Source organism: Podarcis vaucheri (assembly GCF_965113315.1).
Source record: "Podarcis vaucheri genome assembly, chromosome: 18".
NCBI classification, from domain to species: Eukaryota; Metazoa; Chordata; class Lepidosauria; order Squamata; family Lacertidae; genus Podarcis; species Podarcis vaucheri.
The window spans coordinates 10,926,039-10,939,606 of record NC_138756.1 but is presented as its reverse complement, the minus strand read 5'-3'; the positions used below and the strand labels follow the sequence as shown (position 1 = coordinate 10,939,606).

Genomic DNA, 13,568 nt, shown 5'->3' with positions numbered 1-13,568 from the left:
TTAGGGGACAGGGGGCGGGCAGGTGTGGGGGACTCCCTGGTCCTGAATGGGGTGACTGTGCCCCCAAAGGACCAGGTGCGTAGCCTGGGAGTCATTTTGGACTCACAGCTGTCCATGGAGGTGTAGGTGAATTCTGTGTCCAGGGCAGCTCCATCTGGGACGCAGGATGAGACCCTCCCTGCCTGCAGACTGTCTGGCCAGAGTGGTGCATGCTCTGGTTATCTCCCGCTTGGACTACTGCCATGCGCTCTCCGTGGGGCTGCCTTTGAAGGTGACCCGGAAACTGCAACTAATCCAGAATGCAGCAGCTAGACTGGGGACTGGGAGAGGCCGCTGGGACCACATAACACTGGTCCTAAAGGCTCCCAGGACGTTTCCGAGCACAATTCAAAGTGTTGGTGCTGACCTTTAAAGCCCTAAATGGTCCAGTATACCTGAAGGAGCGTCTCCACTCCCATCATCCAGCCCAGACACCTGGGTCCATCTCCCGAGGGCCTTCTGGCGGTTCCCTCCCTGCGAGAAGCCAAGTTACAGGGAACCAGGCAGAGGGCCTTCTCGGTGGTGGCGCCCGCCCTGTGGAACGCCCTCCCACCAGATGTCAAAGAGATAAACAACTACCAAACTTTTAGAAGACATCGGAAGGCAGCCCTGTTTACGGAAGCTTTTAATGTTTAACAGGTTATTGTATTTTAGTGTTTTGTTGGAAGCCGCCCAGAGTGGCTGGGGAAACCCAGGCAGATTGGAGGGGTTTAAATAATAAATTATTATTATTATTATTATTATTATTAGAGAGCCCCCCAAGATGGCTAGCGGCAACGCAATTGTCTGTGGGGGCTTGCGAGGGGCGATTCCATCCATATCCGTAAAAAGATCTTAAAATTATTTTGCTATTAAGCAGCTTATAGAAATCTTTCGGTAATGATAAAAGATGCTTTCGGATCTGGTGCCTGGTTAGGTGAAGTATCTGAATATGGATTTTTTCGGCGCATCCGTAACCCAGAAAAATGCAACCTAAGCATCTGTAATCCGAGGTATGACTGTATATCGTATTGTTTTATTGCTGTGGCCGAAAGATTCATTCATTCATTCCTCCACCAGCCAGCAGGGGTGCTAATGAAACCATCCCGACACTCTGCCCCTCCGACTCTATGATTCTACGGACAGACGCAGAAAGGTGGCAAGAGGCGTTCTTAACAGAACATAGCATTTTTATTCAGTATATATATATTTGTTTGTTTCCAGCATATAAGCATAAGGAACCGAAGGCAAAAGATGCGATGGGGGTGTCCACAGAAAGGACAGCAAAGTAGCTCGGGGGTACGCCAGGGGCCGAGTTCGAATCCCGCCGCGTGAGCTAGCCACTGCCAGCTGCAAATAAAGACCCCCCCTCCCTGTCTCACACTGTGGCACCGAACCCCCAGATTGTAATAAGTGGGCACTGCCATGTGCTTTGAATCCCAAAGGCATTTTTTTCCCCTGGAACATTGCAGCGGCCAGCTCATTCTCTGAATGTCCGAACGACCACTCATTCCCCAAAATTATGCATAAAGGGACCCCTGGCCATTAGGTCCAGTCGTGGCCGACTCTGGGGTTGCGGTGCTCATCTCGCTTTACTGGCCGAGGGAGCCGGCGTACAGCTTCCGGGTCATGTGGCCAGCAGGACTGAGCCGCTTCTGGCGAACCAGAGCAGCGCACGGAAACGCCGTTTACCTTCCCACTGGAGTGGTACCTATTTATCTACTTGCACTTGGACGTGCTTTCGAACTGCTAGGTTGGCAGGAGCAGGGACTGAGCAATGGGAGCTCACCCCGTCATTGTGGGGATTCGAACCGCTGACCTTCTGATCGGCAAGTCCTAGGCTCTGTGGTTTAACCCACAGCGCCACCCGTGTCCCTTACAACTATGCATATGGCTGTCCAAAAACTGGGGCGGAAGAGAACGAAGGCAGAGAACGAAGACTGGTGTTGATTTAAAATAGGGGTGCCATAGTTCCCCCCCACCAGACATATCCGGGATTCATCCGTCAGAAAACCCAGACATACGGCAATCCACCTGGGAAGTGTTGACATTTAATTTCCTTAAAAACACAGCCGTACCTTGGTTTTTGAACAGCTTAGTTCTCGGATGTTTCCGCTCCGGAACGCCGGAAACCCAGAAGTAACTGTTCCGGTTTGCGGACTATTTTCAGAAGCCGAATATCCGGCGCGTCTTCCGGTTGGCCGCAGGAGCTTCCCGCAGCCAATCGGAAGCTGCGCTTTGGTTTCTGAACGTTTTGGAAGCCGAACGGACTTGTGAGGTAAGACTGTAGTTCCGAAACATCCATTTTTGGGGGGCGGAGATTTCATTTAAAAAAAAGTTCAGCTTTGGCCAAAACGAGCTCGACAACTTTGGTGTCCAGATTGTCACCTGTTGAAATATGGCAACCTTAATTTAAAAGGAGAGAGGGAACCTGTCTTCTGCCCTATTCCACAGCGCGGGGGGGGGGGGGGATACCATGCGCTGCCCGGGCGCCACCTGGACTCCAGTTCCCATCGTCCCTGACCACTGGGAGTCGACATCAGGAGGGATGCAGAGCTATTTCCCCCGTCCCTGAACTAAGGAGAGGCACTCCCTTCCGCCTGCAAGAGATGAAAACACGCCTGTTTAGAAGAGACGCTCTCTCCCGAGAACGCAGAAGGCTCCGCCTCAGATCAGGATATTCCAGGTTGCTGGACTACATAACCCATCATCCACGGTTGCTGGACTACATAACCCATCATCCGCGGTTGCTGGACTACATAACCCATCATCTGCGGTTGCTGGACTACATAACCCATCACCTGCGGTTGCTGGACTACATAACCCATCATCCGCGGTTGCTGGACTACATAACCCATCATCCGCGGTTGCTGGACTACACAGCCCATCATCCACGGTTGCTGGACTACATAACCCATCATCTGCGGTTGCTGGACTACATAACCCATCATCCGTTGTTGCTGGACTACATAACCCATCATCCACAGCTGTACCAAATACAGGGACTGGCGGGAAGCTGGAGTCCAGGGACACAGACACTGCCATCCCTGACGGGAGATGAGGCGTTCCCTGCTGCCTCTAGCAAACTGAAGCATTTATTTTATTTTTCCCCATTGCCCCCGACTATCGGCCGTCTTGGATGCTGGGAGGCGGCAGTCCCAACGATATCTAGGGGGCCGTTGCCCCACAACCACCGGCCTCCGGTTCCTTCCCTGCTTTCCATGCCAGCCGCCTTGAAAACTCTCCCCCTCTTAACACCCCCGCCCTGAAAGTGCAGAGTGTACATTCACAGGTCGTGTGAGCCTCTAACTTTCTTAGAAAAAGAAGAAAAAAAGAAAGGACTTTTTTTAAAAAGTGTGAAAAACGAAGGGGGTGGGTGACGTCCTGGGCACGGGCCAGTCAGCGCTATGCGGAGCTTCCTTCTGCATCAAAATGAGGGGAGTTGTGGCTTTTGAGATTTTGCTCGTCTCCAAACCCCCATCCTTCCTGACCAGCGGTCCCTGCAATTTCTGGGGGTGCTCATGTCGAACCCCCTGGGGGGTTGGGGGTTTAGGGGCAGCGATGTCTCAGGCTCCCCGATTTAAAATCTTCCTGCAGAAAACGACTTCCGCTGCGTAGCTCAGGAGCGAAACACCTCCGTCCTTTAAAAGGGGGCACCCCAGAAAGAAACCAGAGGTTGCCGAAAGACGGGGGGTTCCAAATGCAAGCTGTAGGGCTCACCCCAAAGAACAGGGGTGTTCTTTAGCGCCCCCAATCGGCAGTAGGGGGGAATCGCAGAGCAATTGCAAAGACGCCTGCTATCCCAGTGCGTTTGACACATTCAACTGGTGCAGAAGGAAATTCACCCGCAAAATATCAACAACTGCAAAGCAAAGTGGGGGGGGGGGGCAGACTCTGCTCAGAATGGGCTAGCAGCAAAAGCGAGAATAAGTTATTTTATCGATGCACAGCAGCCATACGCCCGTGTTCTCTAAACACCTCCCGTTCCGCCCGTTTATCTATCTGCAATCCCCCCCCCAAAAAAAACCTTTTAAATTGTTGGTTTCTCTAACGCCGCCTCTGCTTAGCCCAGCAGTTTAAAACCGGCTTGCACAAAGCTTTTTAAAGTTGCATAAATAAATCCGCCCCCACTCGCCTTGTGGGGGGGGGGAGAGGAAACGAGGAGCAAATAAACCGCTCCCATCTTGTAAACGAGACCTTCCGGGATGTTTTCACAGCCATGCTCAATTTTCAGCACGTGATTCGCACCTAATACATACTTTGCGCGCGTGTGTGTGTATGCAAATACACAATTTTTGCACGGGAGAAAATTCGGCGAATCCCGAAAAAACAGCCCCATTTGAAGTTCGTGTATTGGTTCGGGGCGGGCAAACGAGGTAGTTTCGGATCTCCATATTCATTTCCCGTCCCCCACGGCTCCAGACCTACGGAGAACCCACTTCTCTGCTTTCCGGACCCCCTTACCGGAGGGATCGAAGGTTGGGGGGGCGCTGGCTGTTAAGTGTTGGCCCCCGAAAGACCCTGCCCTTAGATTCGCTCCTTTGAGAAGGCAGCGCCTCTGAGACTCCGGGAAATGGGGGTTTCGCTCGTGTGGGTTCAACTCCACCTTCAGGGGCGTGGAGAACCCCCCAACGCCCACCCTCAAAACGAGGTTCGAGTCCGGATCGCGTCTCTCAGACCCGGGTTTCTTCTACGTTCTTGTCCTCCAGGAAACCAAGAATTCTTCTCCAGCGGCTGGGGGCTGTGGGGTGGTTGATGGGGCAGCAATCGTCGTCGCTTTGGTCTTTGGCGAAGTGAACGAACACCTTGCGGCGAAAGGGAATGAGGCGGTGAGAGAAAGGCAAAAGAGGATATAATAATAATAATAATAATAATAATAATAATAATAATAATAATATTTATTATTTATACCACACCCATCTGGCTGAGATTCCCCAGCCACTCGGGGTGTCTTCCAATTGAGTGTTAAAAACAATATAAAAAACTTCCCTGAACAGGGCTGCCTTCAGATGTCTTTTAAATATAAGATAGCTGCTTATTTCCTTCACATATGAAGGGAGGGTGTTCCACAGGGCGGGCGCCACCACCGAGAAGGCCCTCTGCCTGGTTCCCTGTAACCTCACTTCTTGCAGGGAGGGAACCGCCAGAAGGCCCTCGGCGCTGGATCTCAGTGTCCAGGCAGAACGACGGGGGTGGAGACGCTCCTTCAGGTATACTGGGCCATTTAGGGCTTTCAAGGTCAGCCCCAACACTTTGAATTGTGCTTGGAAACGTCCTGGGAGCCAATGTAGGTCTTTCAGGACTGGTGTTATGTGGTCTCGGCAGCTGCTCCCAGTCCCCAGTCTAGCTGCCGCATTCTGGATTAGTTGCAGTTTCCAGGTCACCTTCAAAGGCAGCCCCACGGAGAGCGCATGGCAGTAGTCCAAGCAGGAGATAACCAGAGCATGCACCACTCTGGCCAGACAGTCCATGGGCAAGGAGGGTCTCATCCTGCATACCAGATGGAGCTGCCCTGGGCACAGAATTAACATGCACCTCCATGGACAGCTGGGAGTTCAGAATGACCCCCAGGCTGCGTACCTGGCAGGGACGCGGACTTATAAAAAATATTGGGGGGGCCCGGGAAAGCTCGTGAAATGTAAATAAGCTCATGAATATGCAAATAAGCTCATGAATATGCGAATAAAGTGGCGCCGCCCCCTCGTGAGCGAATAGGGGAGAGCGTGCTGCTGCCTATTAATCAGCTCCGGAACAGCTGATATGCGGGAAACCTGGGGCTAGAGGCAGAAGCCCCCGCCCCCGGGGATTCCCCTGTTCTCGCGGGGGACGGCCGGGACTCTCCAGCTAGGGCGCGCGGCTGGCTGGCTGGCTGGGGAGGGAGCAGGTGGGGAGGAGGCGGGGGACGGCGGCAAGGGCGCCCGAGATTATTGGGGGGGCTGAGCCCCCCCCAATTTTTTTTGAGGGGGCTCAAGCCCCCTCAAGCCCCATGGAGTCGGCGCCTATGGTACCTGGTCCTTCAGGGGCACAGTCACCCCATTAAGGACCAGGGAGTCCCCCACACCTGCCCGCCTCCTGTCCCCCAAAAACAGTCCTTCTGTCTTGTCAGGATTCAACCTTAATCTGCTGGCCGCCATCCATCATTACATTTTTTAATAGCGTTATTTTTTTCAAAACCGCTCCGTTTCGAACCGGCCGAAGTTTCCAAGTTACTTTCAAGGGCTAAAGTTAAGTTATTAGTCCTTATGAGTGCAGAAATCGGAAGGAAACTGGGAGGATTCTCAGAAGCGAGAAGGGAAACAAGACAGGCAGAAGCTTTGTTTGGTAAGGGACGCGGGTGGCGCTGTGGGTTAAACCACAGAGCCTAGGGCTTGCCGATCAGAAGGTCGGTGGTTCGAATCCCCGCAATGACGGGGTGAGCTCCCGTTGCTCGGTCCCTGCTCCTGCCAACCTAGCATTTCGAAAGCACGTCAAAGTGCAAGTAGATAAATAGGTACCGCTCTGGCGGGAAGGTAAACGGCGTTTCTGTGCGCTGCTCTGGTTCGCCAGAAGTGGCTTAGTCCTGCTGGCCACATGACCCGGAAGCTGTACGCCGGCTCCCTCGGCCAGTAAAGCGAGATGAGCGCCGCAACCCCAGAGTCGTCCACGACTGGACCTAATGGTCAGCGGTCCCTTTACCTTTACCTTTACCTTTAGGGGGTCCCCACTCACGCCGCGGGCCTCACCTGGTCGAGGGTCGTTTGAGAGACGGAGTAATCTTCGATGTGGTAGGTGGTCCGGTGAGCAGAGAGGATGCCGAAGATGTTGGCCAGGGAGCAGCTGCGAGAAGGCAACTGGTACTGGAGTGTGCAATGATGTTTCTCCTTCAAGATGATTCCGGGGAAAGAATCACGGATGAATTTCTCCACAGGGCCCAGGTCGGCGCTGGAGACCCGGAGGACGATGGTGTAACCGTCTCCGAACCTAGGAAGAGAAACCGGGGCGGAACTATAGTGATAATAATAATAATAATTTATTATTTATACCCCGCCCATCTGGATGGGCTTCCCCAGCCACTCCGGGCGGCTTCCAACAGAACACGAAAATACAATAACCTATTAAACATTAAAAGCTTCCCTAAACAGGGCTGCCTTCAGATGTCTTCGAAAAGTCTGGTAGTTGTTGTTCTCTTTGACATCTGGTGGGAGGGCGTTCCACAGGGCGGGCGCCACCACCGAGAAGGCCCTCTGCCTGGTTCCCTGTAACTTGGCTTCTCGCAATGAGGGAACCACCAGAAGGCCCTCGGAGCTGGACCTCAGTGTCCGGGCAAAATGATGGGGGTGGAGACGCTCCTTCAGATATACTGGACCGAGGCTGTTTAGGGCTTGAAAGGTCAGCACCAACACTTTGAATTGTGCCCGGTCGTATATGGTCTCGGCGGCCGCTCCCAGTCCCCAGTGTAGCTGCTGCATTCTGGATTAGTTGTAGTTTCCGGGTCACCTTCAAAGGTAACCCCACGTAGAGCGCATGGCAGTAGTCCAAGCGGGAGATAACCAGAGCATGCACCACTCTGGCGAGACAGTCTGTGGGCAGGGAGGGTCTCATCCTGCGTCCCAGATGGAGCTGCCCTGGACACAGAACTGACCTGCGCCTCCATGGACAGCTGTGAGTCCAGAATAACTCCCAGGCTGCGCACCTGGTCTTTCAGGGGCACAGTGACCCCATTCAGGACCAGGGAATCCTCCAAAAGATCAGATGGGATTACTATGAGGAATTATAAAATAAGCATCAAGCCATTGTGTCCACGATGAATGCATTGTGTTGATTGGGTTTGATTCATTGACAATAAGTTCTGATCACATCCCACAAGCCTCTACATTTATGCCATTTCTGACAAGCAGGGTGTGGCCTAGAGAGAAGGGGTGTGGCTTATGCAAGGGGTGTGGCCTACAGAGAGGAGGTGTGTGGAATGGAGAGGAGGGGTGTGGTTTATGTGAGGGGTGTGGCCTAGAGAAAGAGGGTATGGTTTATGTGAGGGGTGTGGCCTAGAGAGAGAGGGTGTGGTTTATGTGAGGGGTGTGGCCTAGAGAGAGGGTGTGGTTTATGTGAGGGGTGTGGCCTAGAGAAGAGGTGTGGTTTATGCGAGGGGCGTGGTCTGGAGAAAAGGGGGTGTGGTCTGTACGAGGGGTGTGGCCTTTAGGACTGAAACCCCACCCCCAAACAGCACATTATCAAGACAAGAAACCCTTCGCCATCGCCGCCAGAGGCTTACTTGTTCTTCAGGTGCTGGACACTCCCTAGACATCGGAAACGGCCGTTCACCATGATCGCCATCCTGGTGCAAAGAGCCTCGCACTCTTCCATGCTAGCAGGTGGGAGAAAGAACGAGAAGAAAAGGCAGTTAGCTCCTTTCGGCCTCACCCCGATTCTTTAAGAAGGTGCCTCTCCGGTAAACGGCAAGGGAATCTGCCCCCGTGGAATTTCTGCCTGGATATTCACCCCAGTAGCTGGGAGGGAGGAATGGAGTCCAGGGCAGATCCATCTGGTACGCAGGATGAGACCCTCCCTGTCCACAGACTGTCTGGCCAGAGTGGTGCATGCTCTGGTTATCTCCCGCTTGGACTACTGCAATGCGCTCTACGTGGGGCTGCCTTTGAAGGTGACCCGGAAATCCAGAATGCAGCAGCCAGACTGGGGACTGGGGGCGGCCGCCGAGACCACATAACACTGGTCTTGAAAGACCTACATTGGCTCCCAGTACGTTTCCAAGCACAATTCAAAGTGTTGGTCTGACCTTGAAAGCCCTAAATGGCCTCGGTCCAGTATATCTGAATGAGCATCTCCACCTCCATCATTCTACCCGAACACCGGGGTCCCTCTCCCGAGGGCCTTCTGGCGGTTCCCTCCCTGCGAGAAGCGAGGTTACAGGGAACCAGGAAGAGGGCCTTCTTGGTGGTGGCGCCCGCCCTGTGGAACGTCCTCCCACCAGATATCAAAGAGAACAACAACTACCACCAGACTTTTAGAAGACATCTGAAGGCAGACCTGTTTAGGGAAGCTTTTAATATTTGATGTATTACAGTATTTGAATGTTTTTTTGGAAGCCGCCCGGAGTGGCTGGGGAAGCCCAGCCAGAGGGGCGGGGTATAAATAATAAATTATTATTATTATTATTTGTTTACCTGTGGGATGTGAGGACCACTGACCGGCCCTCCCTTATCACCCCAAGGATGCAGTTCCAAAGGAAACGTTTGGCCCTCGGGTCCATCCCCGTCGTCGGCTCGTCCTGGAACCCGCAAACAAATGAAATTTCAAGCCTCGCCAAGTTCTTGCCCACCCCGCTAACACACACACACCCTTCCGGCTCGAAAACCGGCCGGCGACACCAAAGGCGGCGCCGCTCCCCATCACTGACCAGGAAAATGACCGGCGGTGCTCCGATGAGCGCGATGGCCGTGGAGAGCTTGCGTTTGTTGCCACCGCTGTAGCGTCCAGCGGGCCTGTCCGCGTAGGCCATCAGACCAAGCGTCGACAGGCCCCATTTGACCACCTGGCAGGGAGAGAGATATCGGTTGGGGAAGAGGTGGGGAGCCCGGCAGCAGGGGGCGCCAGAGCAAACGACGGGCAGAGCCAACGGAGCCTAGATTTGCCCCCATCATCATAATAATACGGGCATACCTTGGAAGTCGAACGGAATCTGTTCCGGAAGTCCGTTCGACTTCCAAAATGTTCGGAAACCAAAGCGCGGCTTCCGATTGGTTTCCGTTTGGAAACCAAAGCGCAGCTTCCGATTGGAAGCTCCTGCAGCCAACCGGAAGCAACGCCGGACGTTCGGCTTCCAAAAACCGTTCGGAAACTGGAACACTCACTTCTGGATTTGGTAAATATAAAAGGTAAAGGGACCCCTGACCATTAGCTCCAGACGCGGACGACTCTGGGGTTGCGGCGCTCATCTCGCTTTACTGGCCGAGGGAGCCAGTGTACAGCTTCCGGGTCATGTGGCCAGCAGGACTAAGCCGCTTCTGGCAAACCAGAGCAGCGCACGGAAACGCCGTTTACCTTCCCGCCGGAGCGGTACCTATTTATCTTCTTGCACTTTGACGTACTTTCGAAGTGCTAGGTGGGCAGGAGCCGGGACCGAGCAACGGGAGCTCACCCCGTCATTGCGGGGATTTGAACCGCCGACCTTCTGATCGGCAAGTCCTAGGCTCTGTGGTTTCACCCACAGCGCCACCCGTGTCCCTTGGTGAATATAGTTATCCTTTACTAGGCATAGCGAACCACACGCTATCAAACAAACGCTTCTGGGTTTGGATCGTTCAGGAGCCGATTTGTTCGGGAGCCAAGGTACGACTGTAATAAATAACCAAGGCACCGTCTGAGAATGCGCAGAGTGCTTTTTTGGCCAGGGCGCCAGAGAGCCGGCCCTTTTTTTGGCAACTCTCACCCCGGGAATCTCGGTCTCCGGGACCCCGCGCAGGCGAGAGTAGAAGACGAGATGTTCGCGTCCGGTTAGCAGGTCATTGATGGCGTCAAATTGAGGGCAATAGCCCATGTTTTGGTGGACGGCTTGCAGATCAGTGATCACGCTGTAGGTGTGGGGGGGTGAGGGTTAGGAAAGTGGAAATTGGAGAGAGAGGCGGCTTTGAAGCAAGAAGCAAAGATCATGGCAGGGTAACGCAGATCTCCCCCCCTTTCTTAAATTTTCAATTATACTTTCCAAGTTTATACATTCACTCATTTTATAATCATTTCGACATTTACAAACTTGACTTCCTTCCCCCTCTCTTTCTGCGACTCCTTACATTTATTTCCAATACCTTCTGCATATCCAAATTAAACCTGATTTGCTCATCTTCTTTAGATATATACCGTATTTTTTCGCTCTATAAGATGCACCAGACCACAAGACGCAGCTAGCTTTTGGAGGAGGAAAACAAGAAAAAAAATATTCTGAAGCGTATTTTTTGCTCTATAAGACTCACTTTTCCCCTCCTAAAAAGTAAGGGGAAATGTGTGTGTGTCTTATGGAGCGAATGCAGGCTGCGCAGCTATCCCAGAAGCCAGAACAGCAAGAGGGATCGCTGCTTTCGCTGCGCAGCGATCCCTCTTGCTGTTCTGGCTTCTGAGATTCAGAATATTTTTTTCCTTGTTTTCCTCCTCCAAAAACTAGGTGCGTCTTGTGGTCTGGTGCATCTTATAGAACGAAAAATACGGTACGTTTCTATGCAATTTAGCTTGCTCTGTCCCTATAATTCCCCAACAGAAAAGCTTCTGGGTTAGTTTGTTTTTTTACAGATGTTATTTTAAACATCCTTTTCATTGCATTATATATCATTTCCCAGTAAAGCTTTAACCTTACTACAAGACCACCACGTAGAATAAACAGAACCTTCTTTCTCTTTAGATTTCGAACACTTACTTGATTTAGATTTATGCGATTTTTCCCAATCAGCACTGACCTGTGGCCTTTCAGAAAGGCCTTCCCAGACGTCACCTCGGAGTCTCCCGTTAGCATTTTGAAAGTTGACGTTTTCCCGGCGCCGTTGACTCCCAAGAGACCGAAACACTGCGGGAAAAGTTTGGGTTGGACTTCTGCGCCAACACAGTGTGCGCACAGCGACTGGGGCTGCAGAACTAAAAGGCCGCCCGCAATATCTTTGCTTAGTTTTATTTTTTTAAAAAAAACATAGCAGTCGAACATTACAAGTCATCAGTCCTCCTCACCAGCCCCCAGGAGGAGCTTACAAAACATTTGATCAGCTTAAATACAGTTTCAAATAATCAATCGTCCTCTCACATCCCTTCCTGCACCCAGTGTAGAAAGTAACTCCCTTTTCCAATTTGGCAAAAAATCCAGAGACCACAGGTTTGCAGGTAAGGTTACGTTAGGGTTACCAGACGTCCCCGATTCCTGGAGACAGTCCCCGGATTTGCAAATCTGTCCCCGGACAAATTCCGTCCCCGGATTTCTTCATATTTATCTATTCTTGTTTTGCGTCAACATGCAATTCGTTCGTCTGTAGCTAATCTCTCCATATTATCAATCCATGTGCTCAATGGAATCTTTCTGCGACTCTTCCAATTCATCAAAACAAGGTTTTTTGCTTTCCAACTCTATGATTCTATGATTCTTCCAATTCATCAAAACAAGGTTTTTTGCTTCTAATATAGCACAGTAAAGGTAAAGGGACCCCTGACTGTTAGGTCCAGTCGTGGCCGACTCTGGGGTTGCGGTGCTCATCTCGCTTTATTGGCCGAGGGAGCCAGTGTGCAGCTTCCAGGTCATGTGGCCAGCAGGACTGAGCCGCTTCTGGCGAACCAGAGCAGCGCACGGAAACGACGTTTACCTTCCCGCTGGAGCGGTACCTATTTATCTACTTGCACTTTGACGTGCTTTCCAATTGCCAGGTTGGCAGGAGCAGGGACCGAGCAATGGGAGCTCACCCCATCATGGGGATTCGAACCGCTGACCTTCTGATCGGCAAGCCCTAGGCTCAGTGGTTTAACCCACAGCGCCACCCGTGCCCCTATAATATAGCACAGTACGTCCATTTATTTACTTTTTGACCCCTTGAAATCTCCCACGTTTCCGGAATACAATTTAGAATTAAATTCAGTTGCCCTAAATATGCCTATCCTCAAGAACGCCCGATTCCATCCCCCGCGAGATCACTTACTTCCCCCGGAGGGATCCCCACGCACAGGCGATCCACCGCTGGCTTCTTGGTCCTCCGGTAGATCTGGGGAAAGAATTGCAAACTGGCGGTCACATGTGAATTCCTCTCCCCACCCAGTAGGGAGCGCTGCCAGATTGACCCATTTCCTGCGTGTGATGGACTCGGAACCAGAGGAGACTCAGTCCGCACCGGATCCTTTGCCTCAGGCATAATCTGAACCACCCTGAAAAGTCCCAGTCTGCACAGGTTCCCCTGCAATAAACACCAGCTGGGCTGAGTTAGGGGCCTGATCCTGCCCTGGCTCCAGATGCAGGGATTACCTCGTTGCCTCCAGCTGGGCCATCACTTACAGCTGCTCCACTACCGGTTGGGTCAGGGGAAACTGAGGCAGCCCCTGGGTCTAGTAACCCACCAACGTCTCCCAAGCTGCAGAGACTGAGGTCTGAGAGAAGGAGAGACCTGCGTACTTGCAGGAGGAGTGCTTGCCTTCGGGTGAGACAGGGAGGTGAGTCTCCAGGGGATCAGGACCGGCTGTTACCCCGACAAAGTTAAAAAGCTGTTGGACCTCGCCCCAGGTTGCGGGAACAACGTTGTTGTATGCTAGATCCTGCCTAAGATCCTGTACCTGTCCTTGCCTGGTTCCCTGCCTTGGCCCTGTCAGACGGACTCCTAGCAGAACCTTCAGATTCTGGACTGGTCCTGGACCGCGTTTCATGGGTTATCCCTGGGCCCAGCACACTGCGCATGGCAAAGGGGCATCTTCCTGTCCCACCCTCCAGACAGGGCCTTCTTGGTGGTGGCTCCCAAACTTTAGTGTTCCCCTCTCCAGAGAAGCTGCCTCTTTGTTGTTCTCCTGCCAGCGACGGAATGCTGCTTTATATACCGACAGGCCTT

General features: G+C 52.5%; 1 protein-coding gene across 1 annotated transcript in view; it reads right to left on the bottom strand.

Annotated features, from left to right (window-relative positions):
• Nucleotides 1-4,395: 4,395 nt before the first annotated feature.
• ABCA7 (ATP binding cassette subfamily A member 7) overlaps nt 4,396-13,568 on the bottom strand; it is a 73,825-nt gene continuing 64,652 nt past the window's right edge. The window contains exons 44-51 of the mRNA XM_082206831.1: nt 12,675-12,737; nt 11,457-11,563; nt 10,442-10,583; nt 9,410-9,544; nt 9,177-9,280; nt 8,267-8,359; nt 6,741-6,978; nt 4,396-4,823 (exon numbers count right to left, since the gene is read on the bottom strand). Coding sequence (XP_082062957.1) covers nt 4,692-4,823; nt 6,741-6,978; nt 8,267-8,359; nt 9,177-9,280; nt 9,410-9,544; nt 10,442-10,583; nt 11,457-11,563; nt 12,675-12,737 — 1,014 coding nt within the window. The 3' untranslated portion in view covers nt 4,396-4,691. The remainder of the gene's footprint in view (nt 4,824-6,740; nt 6,979-8,266; nt 8,360-9,176; nt 9,281-9,409; nt 9,545-10,441; nt 10,584-11,456; nt 11,564-12,674; nt 12,738-13,568) is intronic.